The sequence below is a fragment of the Haliaeetus leucocephalus genome, unplaced genomic scaffold (genome assembly GCF_000737465.1).
Source record: "Haliaeetus leucocephalus isolate CR32 unplaced genomic scaffold, Haliaeetus_leucocephalus-4.0 Scaffold162, whole genome shotgun sequence".
NCBI lineage: Eukaryota > Metazoa > Chordata > Aves > Accipitriformes > Accipitridae > Haliaeetus > Haliaeetus leucocephalus.
In genome coordinates, this window is record NW_010972598.1 from 6,243,347 (window position 1) to 6,256,288 (window position 12,942).

At 35.7% G+C, this 12,942-nt stretch overlaps 1 protein-coding gene across 1 annotated transcript in view; it reads left to right on the plus strand.

Moving 5' to 3' along the window:
• SIPA1L2 (signal-induced proliferation-associated 1 like 2) overlaps positions 1-12,942 on the plus strand; it is an 87,289-nt gene that overhangs the window by 28,334 nt on the left and 46,013 nt on the right. Inside the window, exons 7-8 of the mRNA XM_010562652.1 lie at positions 1,398-1,974; positions 6,845-7,119. Coding sequence (XP_010560954.1) covers positions 1,398-1,974; positions 6,845-7,119 — 852 coding nt within the window. The remainder of the gene's footprint in view (positions 1-1,397; positions 1,975-6,844; positions 7,120-12,942) is intronic.

Here is a 12,942-nt window from a genome sequence, read left to right on the forward strand (position 1 = left end):
TTTGAAACCCCAATGTCTCCATTGCACAGAGTTATGGGGCAGAGTTTGTGGACTTAAATGGGTATATGCAGAACTCTGTGTTGCTGACTTATGGGCAGAAAATGAGGATATAATAAGTCAGTGAAAAATAAGATTTGCAGACATAGCAATATAAATTAATTTAGATTTTGTATTGCACATTTCCTTTTTCAAAGAAAGTGATTTAAAATAAAGTATTTTAGAAGACTATTAACCTGTATAAATCCCCCAAGTATGACAATATGACACTGGGATGAGTCATGACCTTTAAGCACATGAATGAGGACTTTTGGGGAGTATAAAAACATCTCAAATTTCAGATGACCATAACTCTCACATTTAAGTTACTGGATCATGAATTCTAGCAAGGTAACCAGGGTGGAAGCGTGGTTTTGAACTGATTGGGAATTGTGCAAATAATGATAAGTACTTGAAGCATAATGGTGCAGATTTAGCATGTATAAATGTTATTTATTCATTGTTTACAATGAAATTGAAGTACGTCATGAGGTCAGGTCATATTGCTGTCTTTTAGCTGTCTTTTAGAACTTAATTTTGTTTCAGTAGCTCTTTTGTGTTTAATAATACATGATATTTCATAAGTTACATATTTCTTAGTACTAAATGATGTCTGTCTGTGATCCCAAATGTGACTGCGTTTCAGTCAAACTAGTAGTAGTTCTATGTAGGTCACACAGTATTTTGAAATCCTTTTTCAGTTGAAATACATTATGTAGATATCAATTGTATAAATGAGAAAATATTCCTATTCCTTTTGCATCTTGCTGTGAACTGTCCATATCAAGAACTGCAGGTATTTTGAAATTTTATGAAAATAGAGTAGGCAACTTAAACAGGTGCAGAATGCTCCCATTGTAGACACATTTGACACCAATACTTTGACTTCACACTTCATTGTAGCGAAATGTCTGAGGATTAAAATAAATTCTGTTTCTATATATACATTTCTTAGTTTTAAGATCATGCAACTAAGTGACAGCTGAAAATGATACAGACTTAAATAAAAAATAGAATTTTTAAAAATACTTCTCTCATTTAAGTCTCACAAAGCATTCTGATATTTATTCCATTAACGAAAGGAGGCAGTGACACCCTAAGAAGTCATCCTTGATATTTTTTGTGTTAGTAAGATACATCCATAAAGTCTTTCATATATTTAAAAGAAAAAAGCCATTTTAAAACAGACAACCCAATCATTTTTATTGGATGTGTCTAAAAAGTCTGAAAATTGACATGTCAAAGCTAAACCCAGCTATGTAAATGGACTGCACGGATCACAGTTCTGCTTATCATCCAATCTTTTTTTTTTTTTTTTTTTTAAGGAATTAACCATTATATTTTTTTCTTTCTATTTCCAGTGTTGGTGTTTCACGATCAAAAGATGTACCTCCGTTCGGTCCACCCATTCCCAAAGGAGTAACTTTCCCCAAATCAGCAGTCTTTAGGGACTTCCTTTTAGCCAAAGTTATTAATGCTGAAAACGCGGCACATAAGTCAGAAAAATTTCGAGCTATGGCCACAAGGACACGTCAAGAATACTTGAAAGATCTGGCAGAAAATTTTGTTACCACAGCTACAGTGGATACTTCAGCAAAGTTTAGCTTTATTACTTTGGGGGCAAAAAAAAAGGAAAAAGTGAAACCAAGGAAAGATGCACATCTATTCAGTGTTGGAGCAATTATGTGGAATGTGATTGCACGAGATTTTGGCCAGTCTGCTGACATTGAATGTCTCCTTGGAATCTCCAATGAGTTTATCATGTTGATTGAAAAGGAATCAAAAAATGTTGTGTTTAACTGCTCCTGCAGAGATGTTATTGGATGGACGTCTGGATTAATGAGCATCAAAATATTTTATGAAAGAGGAGAATGTATTCTTCTGTCTGCAGCAGATAATTGTACTGAAGACATCAGAGAAATTGTTCAAAGGCTTGAAGTAAGTATAGTTTCTAAACTGGAATTCCAAATTTTTATGAAGTGTTACTTGTCTCCATCTTCTTTGAGATACAATTAAAAATCTCCTACGTTTATACTTTGGGAGTGTTTTCAGAGAGCATTACAAACAATAATCCTCACAACAGTGTATGAGATAAGTGTTATCAACCCATTTTCAGGGATCAGGAATCTGATACCAATAATCTGATAGATTTAGCTAAGGCCATGGATGGTTTCAGTGTTGAAATCAGGATTGAAAGGCTAAGCTTTTGTCTTCTCTTGCTGTAGCCTGTTCTCAAATCACACTTTTGTAGGTAGAAATATACCTTAATTTAAAAAAATACAAAATCTGAATGTGTAAAATATACTCACTTGGACTTTTTGTGAATATTAGCAGAAAAATTTGTATAAGTGATTCTGCTGATTTGTTCCTCTATACTGAGCAACTGCAGGAAGTAAAGAAAACTAGAGCAATTAAAGCCAGTTTTTACAGCTGACTGGATAAAGTTTTTCAGATGCTTGATGACCCTATTAGCACAACTGTCCTGTAACTATTTCAGTCAGTACAAATGAACAGACGGGAGCTCCAAGGTAAAAGTGCTGATGCATCTATTTCATGTGGTTACGCTTCACCCTTTGATCGTAATTTAAGTGATCTAGATGGTCTCCGTTTTGTTTCTATTAGAAAGCCCGGTACTGAAAAGAAATCATTACGCTTACTGTTATCACACTGGAACAGCTGGATTGCAGCTGGTGTTTTAGGGCCTCTGTAGTTCTTCAGTCACGTTTAGTTAGCATTGCTCAATATCATGCTCTAAATAACAACCTTTTTCTTCCAAAGTACAATTAATCTTTCAATAGATGAATGTCTTTAAACTCTTCTTGCCACTGTTGTATTATCCTTTCCTTAGACAGATATTTCCCTTCTGAAAAATAGTGTACATGTAGTACACTCCTGTGAAGTATTGCTAAATGAACTATATAAATTGCTTAACACAGATGGAAAACAAGATTCAAAGTTCCAGTGAAAACTTAATGCTGTCATCAGTGATGACAATTCCTTCTGCTGTTTTTTACTTTGGTTTTACAAAACATGGAAATAGCCCAGTTGCTGAGGATAGATATTTAAAATTCAGTAATTAAAAACATGAAATGGTTATATTTACTTGAATACTTCCTCTTTTTTATGGTCAGATTTTGAGTTAAATAATGTCAAAATGGCTTTAAGCCTCAAAAATTTAGCATCAGTTACTGCCAAGTTAACTGAATATTAGCTTCAAGTATCTATTCCAATGAACTCTGGCCACCTTCTCTCTTTTGCTGCCACCTATCCAACTTTCACATTGCTTAAAAAAATTAGCTGTCATTACTTGTTTTAAAACTTTTTTCATTCCTGTTTCTTACCTCATGGTTTTCTTCTTTTTTCTGTGCTTCTTCCTCTCTTTTGAAAGGTGCATATTAATGTCGTTCCCTAGTTGTTTTATGATGTTGAATGCTTTCTAAACAGTCATTATATACATTTTGATATAGAAGCTCAGAGGTGACCATTACAACCACTAAAAAGTATTTAAATCTCTGATTCCACACTTCATATGCATCCTTTAAAAACCTTTTAAGTGACTCAGAATGCAGCTAAGGTCAACAACCACATGTGCCAGCAGATGCTAAAGATAAAAGCTCAAATTGTGACATAATATTAAACTTCAGTGACCAAATTATTAAGCCTTTTTAGTCACTAGTAAAAACATTTCTTAAAACCAGTAAGTAAAATGTTGCAGTTACTAAAGGAGATTGTCAAAGAAATAACTACATTTTATTGCCTGGTTTTAAATCATGCAGATGAATAGGAAACCCATCTGAATATTCAGATAAAGCAAAGACGTGAAAAGCTGAGACTGTAATTTTGGTTTGAACCAAAAGAAACAGTTCAGGACTAAAAAAAGAGGTGGGGTTTGTCAGTCTAGAGTCAGTTCTGTGTTTGTGGGGGAGAATATCTAGTGATATAAAGTAGAAAGAGCAGCAAAAGCAAACTATAGATTAACTTGGCGAGCTGTGTTTGAAGGCAGAAAAAGCAGTGGTTCTGACCTTTAGGGTAACAGAGAATGCCAGAGTGATATAAAATTAAATTAAAACCCTGAATGGATCTTTAGGCAAGAATCTGAGTCGGCAAAATTTCCTTAGAAGCCTGTATACTAAAAACCTCTTCAATTTCATCTGGGACTTAAAGGGTCTCTGGCTTTTAATTTCATCTGCATTAAGTGCATTCAGAGAAGCCAGCTCTTAGTTCATGCACAGCCATGAGTTCAGTGAAACAGCAACCAAGTAAACAGAATGACCTATTTTGAAGTGGAGCAGTACTATGTTTTATGTGACATTACTATGTAACATGCAGTGTCACCTTTCAGGGGATATACCCGTGGAGGACTTGATCTCCTGGAATCCTTTCCATTGGGAATAGATGAATCTTTGGCGGGAATGTTTATCTTCCTTCTCTTTTAACCTTTGAATTTCTAACTAACTTGAAAAGATTTTGAGTGCTCTTGAGTTGGGAAAATCTGTATATTTTGGCTGGTGCATTCATTCTGCAGTAGTCTATAATTGTGACATAATGATAAAGAGGTGTCGGCCCCCCCAAAGAATATTATGTAATTTCATAAGGATAAAATTCCATCCCTCAGCTGAGCTCCTGACTCTCATAGCATGTCCTTCTTTTCACTGCATGACTAAATACTGTATATATTTTAGAAACTTGTGACAGAAGTGTAGGGAAACTAATGAAGAGCTGAAGATTTCATTTTCACTTATCCAGTTCATAAATGATGAAAGTCTTGTTGAAAATTATTTGTGACTGAAGATGAAACTCAGAGCTGGAAAAAAAAAGAGTTAAAGCTTAGTGCTTTCAGCATACCTTATAGCTCTTAATACTACATGCACAGTTATAAGCACAAAAGAAAGTTCTGTTTAAAATGGAAAGCTTCTAAAAGACACCAAAAACTCTGAGCTAAATAATGACAAAGGAAATAGCTGCTTTGTTTGATAGGAAGACCCAGAACACGATTTTGTGAACAAAACCTCCAGAGTATGTTTTGGACATCTCAAGAATGACATTCACTTTTTAACTTTGAAGCCTACATCTTCAGAAATAACTGGAACATTTATGAAGTCAAAGTACTACAGTTTAAGCAGCCTAAATTTGCCAGGCAATGATTCTCAGATCATCTGAGATCCTTGCAAGATTTTTCTCCAGTGTTTCACAGCTCAATGAAGATTAGCCTGTAATGAATGAGGGCTAACTGTATTTCATTACCTTGGGTTTATCACAGGTTGAAAGCATGAGCATGGACCATCTCCCTCAGATCAGCAAACTTACAATAACTCATGGTTTTGTGGCACTTTGTTCTCATATGTGCAAGTTCTAATTTTTTCTGATGAATGACAGATATCCATATAGAAATATTCTATAAAGGCAATAGCACTTAGTGAGTGCTAAGTTTACTCAGGCAGTGAGTAAAACTCACTAAGGTACCGAAAAGTAGGCAATGGAGGGGGAGAATAACTCTTCCGAAACAGCCTCCTGAATTAAGCTCAGGCTATAAAACAATCTTTGCAAAGACCTGTCCTGTATAAATGACTACACAGGACAGTAGCCTCTTAACTTAAGCACCTTGAATTAGATGCCTGAAGTTGAATAATGTCTGCATCTTTGTAATGCAAGCTAAAAGCAACCATCAACAGCGTGAACGCCTTTGTGGTACAAGGTGCACTGTAGAACTGCTCTTAATGCAGCGTGACCTTGGCAAGATCCCTTGATCTGTATCATAACATACGCATCGTTAAAGGACAGATATTTGCCTTGCTGGAGTGTTATAAAGCACTGTGAGATCTTTGAATGATATGCATTATGAACAAAGTCTTTTGGTAATGTTGTTTCACAGTGGTTAAGTTTTTGTTCCAATTGTACTAATGGAGCTAAAATACATACTGGTTTTGTGACACCGACAGAAGGGAATGCTAGGGTAACTCTTAAACTTACCTTGTAATGTGGACTAGAATTTGGCATTCTGAGTCTGGTGCAGTATCCCAGCACACACACTATTGTATGATTATTTTTTACTGGGCAAAACTGTTGAGGACTTGTTACATAGGATATAGAAATGAGCCTGCCTAGCAAAGTCTGAATTTGAAGGATTTTGGCTACTCTGTATAATGACAGAATTACATTTTCCTTGAAAGTGAAGAAAATAACTTTTTTGTTTCTATATTTCCCAGTGACATGAAAGCTCTTACCCATTTTAGTGATGTCCACATTGGAGATGGTGGTAGTTAGGAATCTGACTACAAGGCAAAATAAATCAAAATTATCTTCATTGCTGTGTTCTTGAGGAAGAAAAGCTCCTAGAACTGAAGCATTTCACTCAATTTGGCTCATGTTATAGCTCAAGTTTTTTAATACTGTCTAATACTGAATAAAAAATGCCTGCACACCTGCAGTCAGTCAGCCAACAAGAATGAAGTAACTGACAGGACAGCATTTTGCTTGCTTTGTGTTTTGAAACTAAAGCAGCTGTTAAGTTTTCAATAAAATGTAAATGGTATTGTGTTAACGTTGGGTAAGGGGGAAGGAAGTTGACACCAGTCAGCTGCTTGCTCTGGGGCTGTAAGATTTTGAGCATTGTGAAATGTTTTGTTCATTTTGTTTTATGCAGAAACCTTCATTCAACCACAAACGTTAAAATAATTTAGTATTAGTATAGTACAGATATTTAATGTCAAGCCATACACGGCTTTATAGTGTTTGAAAACGGACCTGTTTGTTTGTCCAAAGAAGTGGGTGTCCTGACAATAGCATTAACATTCTGATACTTCTTTAGATAGTGACCAGAGGATGTGAAACCACAGAAATGACCCTGCGGAGGAATGGGTTGGGCCAACTTGGATTCCACGTGAACTTTGAAGGGATAGTGGCAGACGTGGAGCCCTTTGGTTTTGCATGGAAGGCAGGCCTAAGGCAAGGGAGCCGCCTGGTTGAGATCTGTAAAGTGGCTGTGGCAACTTTGACTCATGAACAAATGATTGATCTTTTACGTACATCAGTGACAGTAAAAGTGGTGATTATTCAACCACACGAGGATGGAGCGCCTAGAAGGTAACGAGCAACAGTTCTCAATGTGACATTTGTATCTGTTTGGTTTCGTTTTTTTTTTTTTCTCTGCTGCTACTTAAACAATGGCTCTTTTATTGGAGGCCCTCAGGAAATTGATATTGTCTCTCATGTTTGGTGATAATATTATTGAGGCTCTTAAAGCAATCTTTTCCTCAAAACCCCTGTTGGCTTGTAATAGAAGATAAAATGGGATCCTGTAAGAAATTTAATGGGAAACTTACTTTCATATGGCTTTGAAAGAGTAAGAAGTAAACTTTAGTGCATCATGACTGAGCTGTTATGAAAGCTGATACGACTTTTCTTCCACAGGAGAACTTTATATTTTAATACTAAATTTGAAAATTGGGAATCCTCTGAAAACTGTATTTTGTCCATCGCTGACATTTCTCTGACTCCTAACTATTGAAAAAGATTTGGTTTATTTTTTCTTATGTTGAAACTTTAACAAAAGTAGTGAAATACTGGGTTCTGGACATATATGGTACCAAGTCTTAGAGTTGTCCTCACTTTCTACAGGTATCTAATTTAGTCATATTAAATAGTGAATTACATCAATGAAATTGTCAGCTAAAGCAAAGAAATCTTGCCGCAACTGAAATAAATGCTCACACACTCAGGAAAAGACTGTAGTGAAGATTATTATAGTGTCTACCATTGTTTTCAGGGATGAAATGCAATTTTCTTTCGTCAGTGTTCCTTTTGGTGACAAAAAGATTTTTGCTTCTCTCTCCATTTTTGAATATTAAGAGGTAGAGAAGAAGTAGAGAAAAATAAAAACTTTATAATAGTGTGACTTTATTTCTCACATACCTTGTCTAGGCATGTTAATTTGGCTCATTTTAAATGAGAACTGTACCAGAGTAAATTGAATTACTTGTCATGTTGTAGAAGGCCAACTTTAAATCTCTTGTTGATTTTTAATTTAACAGAAAAAACATTAGATGTGTTGCTTTTGGCAAGACAACAAGCCATAAAATTTTACGTAGCATGCAGCACTGTGAAGTTGGTGCCAACTGTACACGAATACTGTTTAATTGGTGGCGATTCTCCAAGTAGTCATTGGCCTGATGAATGACACAGAAGTGCCCTCCCCTGCCTCAACCTGCATGTTGATGCATTGGGCTCCTTTCTGAAGAAAATGCCTGTGAATGTAGAGTACCACCGTTTTGCTTAGTTGGATAGAATTTGCAATTAAGCCTCCTTTGCTTAGCTTTGCTATTCTCACCATCTGCTTCTGGGTATGAATTTCCACTGACTTGTTTGGTATACATTTCCAAGCTGTTTACAGAATATGAGCCTAATGAGCTGATCCTATTATATTGAAGGTAAAAACGTGTATTTTATAGGCCCTGATGGAAAAATACATACTGTATGAATTGTTTATATCTTCTTTGATACATTTTTAGAAATAAAATGTTAAAATCCCAAATCAGCATGATACATGGCACGCAGTCTATGTGTAGGAGGAGTTTTAACTGAGTGCCACCAAACTGGGAAAAAACTGCAAAAGCTGTTATTGTTTATAAATTTTTTGCATTTTTAAAACTGTGTGACTAATTACTAAGGAAAATGTTTTTTGTTTTTTTTTTTTAAAAACTATGTTTCTATTCTAAAATACAAAAAACACCAAGGCATTCAAGTTATGAATATGAACATGCAGGGGAATGAGGAGAAGGCAGTAAGGCATAAATTACCAGAGGTTTGGAGAAAGAAAGTAGTCTATCACAGCTACTTACTAGTTAAAACTTGTGCAAATCCATCTCCCTGTCTCCTACTCAACTGCTTGTCTTAGCCATCTGCAATGTCTTATCTTGCAGAATTGTAGAAACAGAGAATAGCTGAGGTTGGAAGGGACCTCTGGAGATCGTTGAGTCCAACCCCATTGCTCAAAGCAAGGTTAGGCTGCTCAGGGACATGTTCACTGGGTTTTTAATATCTCCAAGGATGGAGACTCCACAACTTTGGTTCTAGGGCTTGATCATCCTTACAATAAAAAATGGGTTTACTTATACTTAAGTAGAATTGCCTGTATTTCCATTTGTGCGTGTTGCCTGCTGTGCTTTCACTGAATACAACTCTGAAGAGTCTTACTCTGTCATCTTTTCTCCCCATCACCCCATCAGGTATTTATACACACACATTGATAAGATGCATCCTGAGCCTTCTCTTTCCCAGGCTGAACAATCCCAGTGCTCTCAGCCCCTCCTTGTGTTTCAGATGCTCTGATCCCTTTATCTTCTTTGTAGCCCTTTGCTGGACTTGCTCTAGTATGTTCATGTCTCTCTTGTACTCTGGTATCGGGTTTACCCAGAAATTTACAGGCAGTAATTTTGGATGTAAAACAGGAGTATCTGGAGAACTAGAATCCGTTTCACTTTCACTTGACAAGAAATGTCACTGTCCTTGGAGAATCCATGCGTGGCTATACAGAATAGAATTGGGACTCTCTGAGTGATTTCCAACACGTATCTGTGAGCTACAGTTAAGGCAGGTGTTCCAGCTCATCAGGAGAGAACTTTTTTACTGTCAAGTAGCCCTAATAATTATCAAATAACACTCAAAACAGACATACAGATATTTCCTTCAAAGTTGTGAGTTCATCAATCCTTGATCCACATGCTACACATGCCTAGAAGAATGATGGTTCAAAAGCAGGAGAAAGCTTCACATGTATGCTCCAATAATTATTGCTTTAATTTACAGCTTTTTTAGAGATTTTCTTCTAAGAAATGATACTTCAGTTTATCTGACGTATGTAGAAGAGTAGATTTGGAGGCTGAAATAAGTACCTTGAAAGTTTGACTGGTACTACAGAGCATATGATCTTCTGACAGTTGGGTTTTGGTTTTCTTCCTATGTATTTCAGCCTTATTTCTCAGGGTAGATATTAGTAGTTTATAAAAAATGTTTGCTTTAAATGCCATAATCTGGGGTTTCAAATTTTTGTCCACGGTGCATAGGTATAAAAATACATTCATCTTTGTTTCTACAAGGATCAGTTGCAATAAAAATTGACATCCATTTACAAGAATATAAATAATAATTTTAGCAAAAAGAAAATTCATAGTTTCATGAAAAATCCCCATGTATCATTTTATTAATGCCTGTCTTTCATTTACTGAGATAATCAGATGATTTCTACTGCTTGAAAGAGTAGTTTCTGCTTAGCTATGCTGGGGTTTAGGAATACGAAGCAATGAGGACTTTCTCTTTAGGTTGCTTATTAGCACTGATTCCTTGCTGGGATCAAATTCTGAAGTGACTTTACACAGATTGGACATGAGTGCCATGGAGTGTCTTGGGAATTCTACCCTTCAAATGAAAATTAATTTCAAGTGTGCAAGGGTGTTTCCAAAGCAGTCCCAGTCCCTTGGAAAAGTATCAGCTGAAGTGGAGATCTTTAATCAAGTTCTTAACTTGATTTTATTTTTTCATCTGTTAGCTTACCCACAAATCATCCTCAGTCTATCAGCCCTTTATATTTTAAAAGAAAACCAACAAAGTGTAAGTGTGCATACACTGAGAATATTAGCAATGAACTATTAACAGTCAATTTATTTTTTGCTGCAGACTGTCTTGTATTAATTTATTTCAGCATGAAAATAAATTATTTGGAATGTTGAAGGTGCTTACAAAGGAATGTTACAGAGTGATTAGGAAATTAGAGGAAAATTCTGCTCAGTAAATGCATTCCATTACTTAATGTAGATACTTCTACCTATAGTCTTGATAACAGGATATGCAAAAGCAATCCTGGAATAAGGCCTTTCATTTACTATCCTGTAAAATTAATGAACTTGAGACTAAGCTCCTGCTGTTTTCAGTTTGCCCCAGCAATTAAATAATCACGCACAAATTGAGAGTCATAATTATTTGCATGGCACCAGGCTGATATTTAGATAGAAAGAAGAAATTGCTATTTAAAACATAGATTCTTTAAATTACAAAGCTGTATTAGAACAAACATGCTGGTCATTGTATTCGGATCTGAATAAGTATCCTTGTGTCATATTTGTTTCTTTACTATGTTTTTCCCTTCAGAACTGTTGATTTGTTCTTCTGTTGTTGTCAATATTACCTAGTACTGCAGTGCAGTAGCTAGAATTATACACATCCTAACAGGAGGATAGTGATGTACATTCTCATTTGCTTTCACTGGTGTTGTCACAGGAGTGCTCAAGGACACTATATCCTTAATCAGTCAAATCCAGTCAAGGAATTCAAGTACTTCTAAATCCATTTTAATCTGTAGATTCTACTAGAATCTTACTTACTACATTGAAACTTCTGTTGAACATAGTTCAACTACCATTATATATAAAAAGAAACTGCTTAAGAAACAATTTCTTGAAAGTTTAGAAAACAGATGAAACTTCAAGCAAAATTTCCAGGGATGGGCGAGAAACAGAAGCTCCAGTACAATCACTGTAAGAGATGTAGCAGCGATAGTTTCCACCTGTTGATCTGAAAAATTAACAGACTTTTTTCCTGCTGTTGTAGCTAATTTTGAAAATGGAAATATTTCAGTAACTATGACTGAAACTGCGTGTGCGCCATTACTAAGTACTACTGCATTTCTTTTGAGGTTGTTTTATTCTCTTGAACTTTGCAAACTCTTCCTTACAAATAGAATAGGTGTAACGACTTCCTGTATTTTCCAGTCCTGATGCTTGTTCCTCTTAAATGATTGTGATCTTAATAGGCAATTTTGTTTCTAGGGCTCTTTAAAGTAACAGAAAACCAACAGAGTATAGAATGTTTGGGAAAATGTTTTTAAGGGGAAGGGTTTACTGTGTGGAGGAGTTCAAGTCTTCTCCCAAGGGTGTTTGCCATAAGCTAGTGGGATAGTTCATGGGGCCTTCAGATTATTTAATTTTTTATTTATTTATTTTTTAATTAAGCCATCTGAGCTAGAAAGAAGGCAGGTCTAGAATTGCTGGCAGGATACTGCCAGCCTAACAACACTTGAGGCAGGTTAAAGCAGAAAAACCTGAAACTGAACTTTTGGTTGTAAAAGTAGAATTTTAACGTACCAAAGCTTTTAATTACCACCCCTGCTACTAACCTACAAAGGCTGTAAATACCTGAAGACTCTAGCTGATGATGTTTTTTAGAGGTGACTGAAAGAACTAGCACTAAGGAAATATAGTGATATTAATTGGAAGCCATATCACTTGCAAAAGTTTATCTTCTGTACCGAACAAAAAATAAAATGGTAGAAAATGCTTAACTGTCTTTACTGTCAGAATTACTGTGCTACTTATAACATTGTTAGATTCAGGGAATGAGACATACACACTGTGATTTAGCCTGATGGAGGCTCTTGGCAAAAACAAACTCTGTCAGAACTCTGATTAGCACCAGAGATTTCAACCTAGGCTGTTACATTTGAAGTGCAAGTCCTAATAGAAGGTCAATGTCAAAGGGCGGCAGCACGAGCAAACAAACAACAGAACTTTAGGAATAAGGTATGGCCTGCCCTCTTCCCCATCTCTAATACATCATGCACCATGTGCTTTGTCTCTTCTCTAAATAACCAAAACATTGTGGTTTTCTTCTGCATAAAAGAAAAAGAGTTCTTTTATTGTTTAAAAAAATAAAGACTTGTTTTCTGACACTTCTTAGAAATTCTTTTGAGCTTTTTTCTTCCCAATATAGTTTTCAAGGAAAAGGATGTGTAAACATGGCCTTTGCCAGTATATACAATTTGCATTTTAACATCTTTTCTTAAATTCATTGTACTTAAGAGAGTAAGGCTAAGTATGCAGTGTTACTACAATCCTTAGGAAGCTGAAACTTTACTGT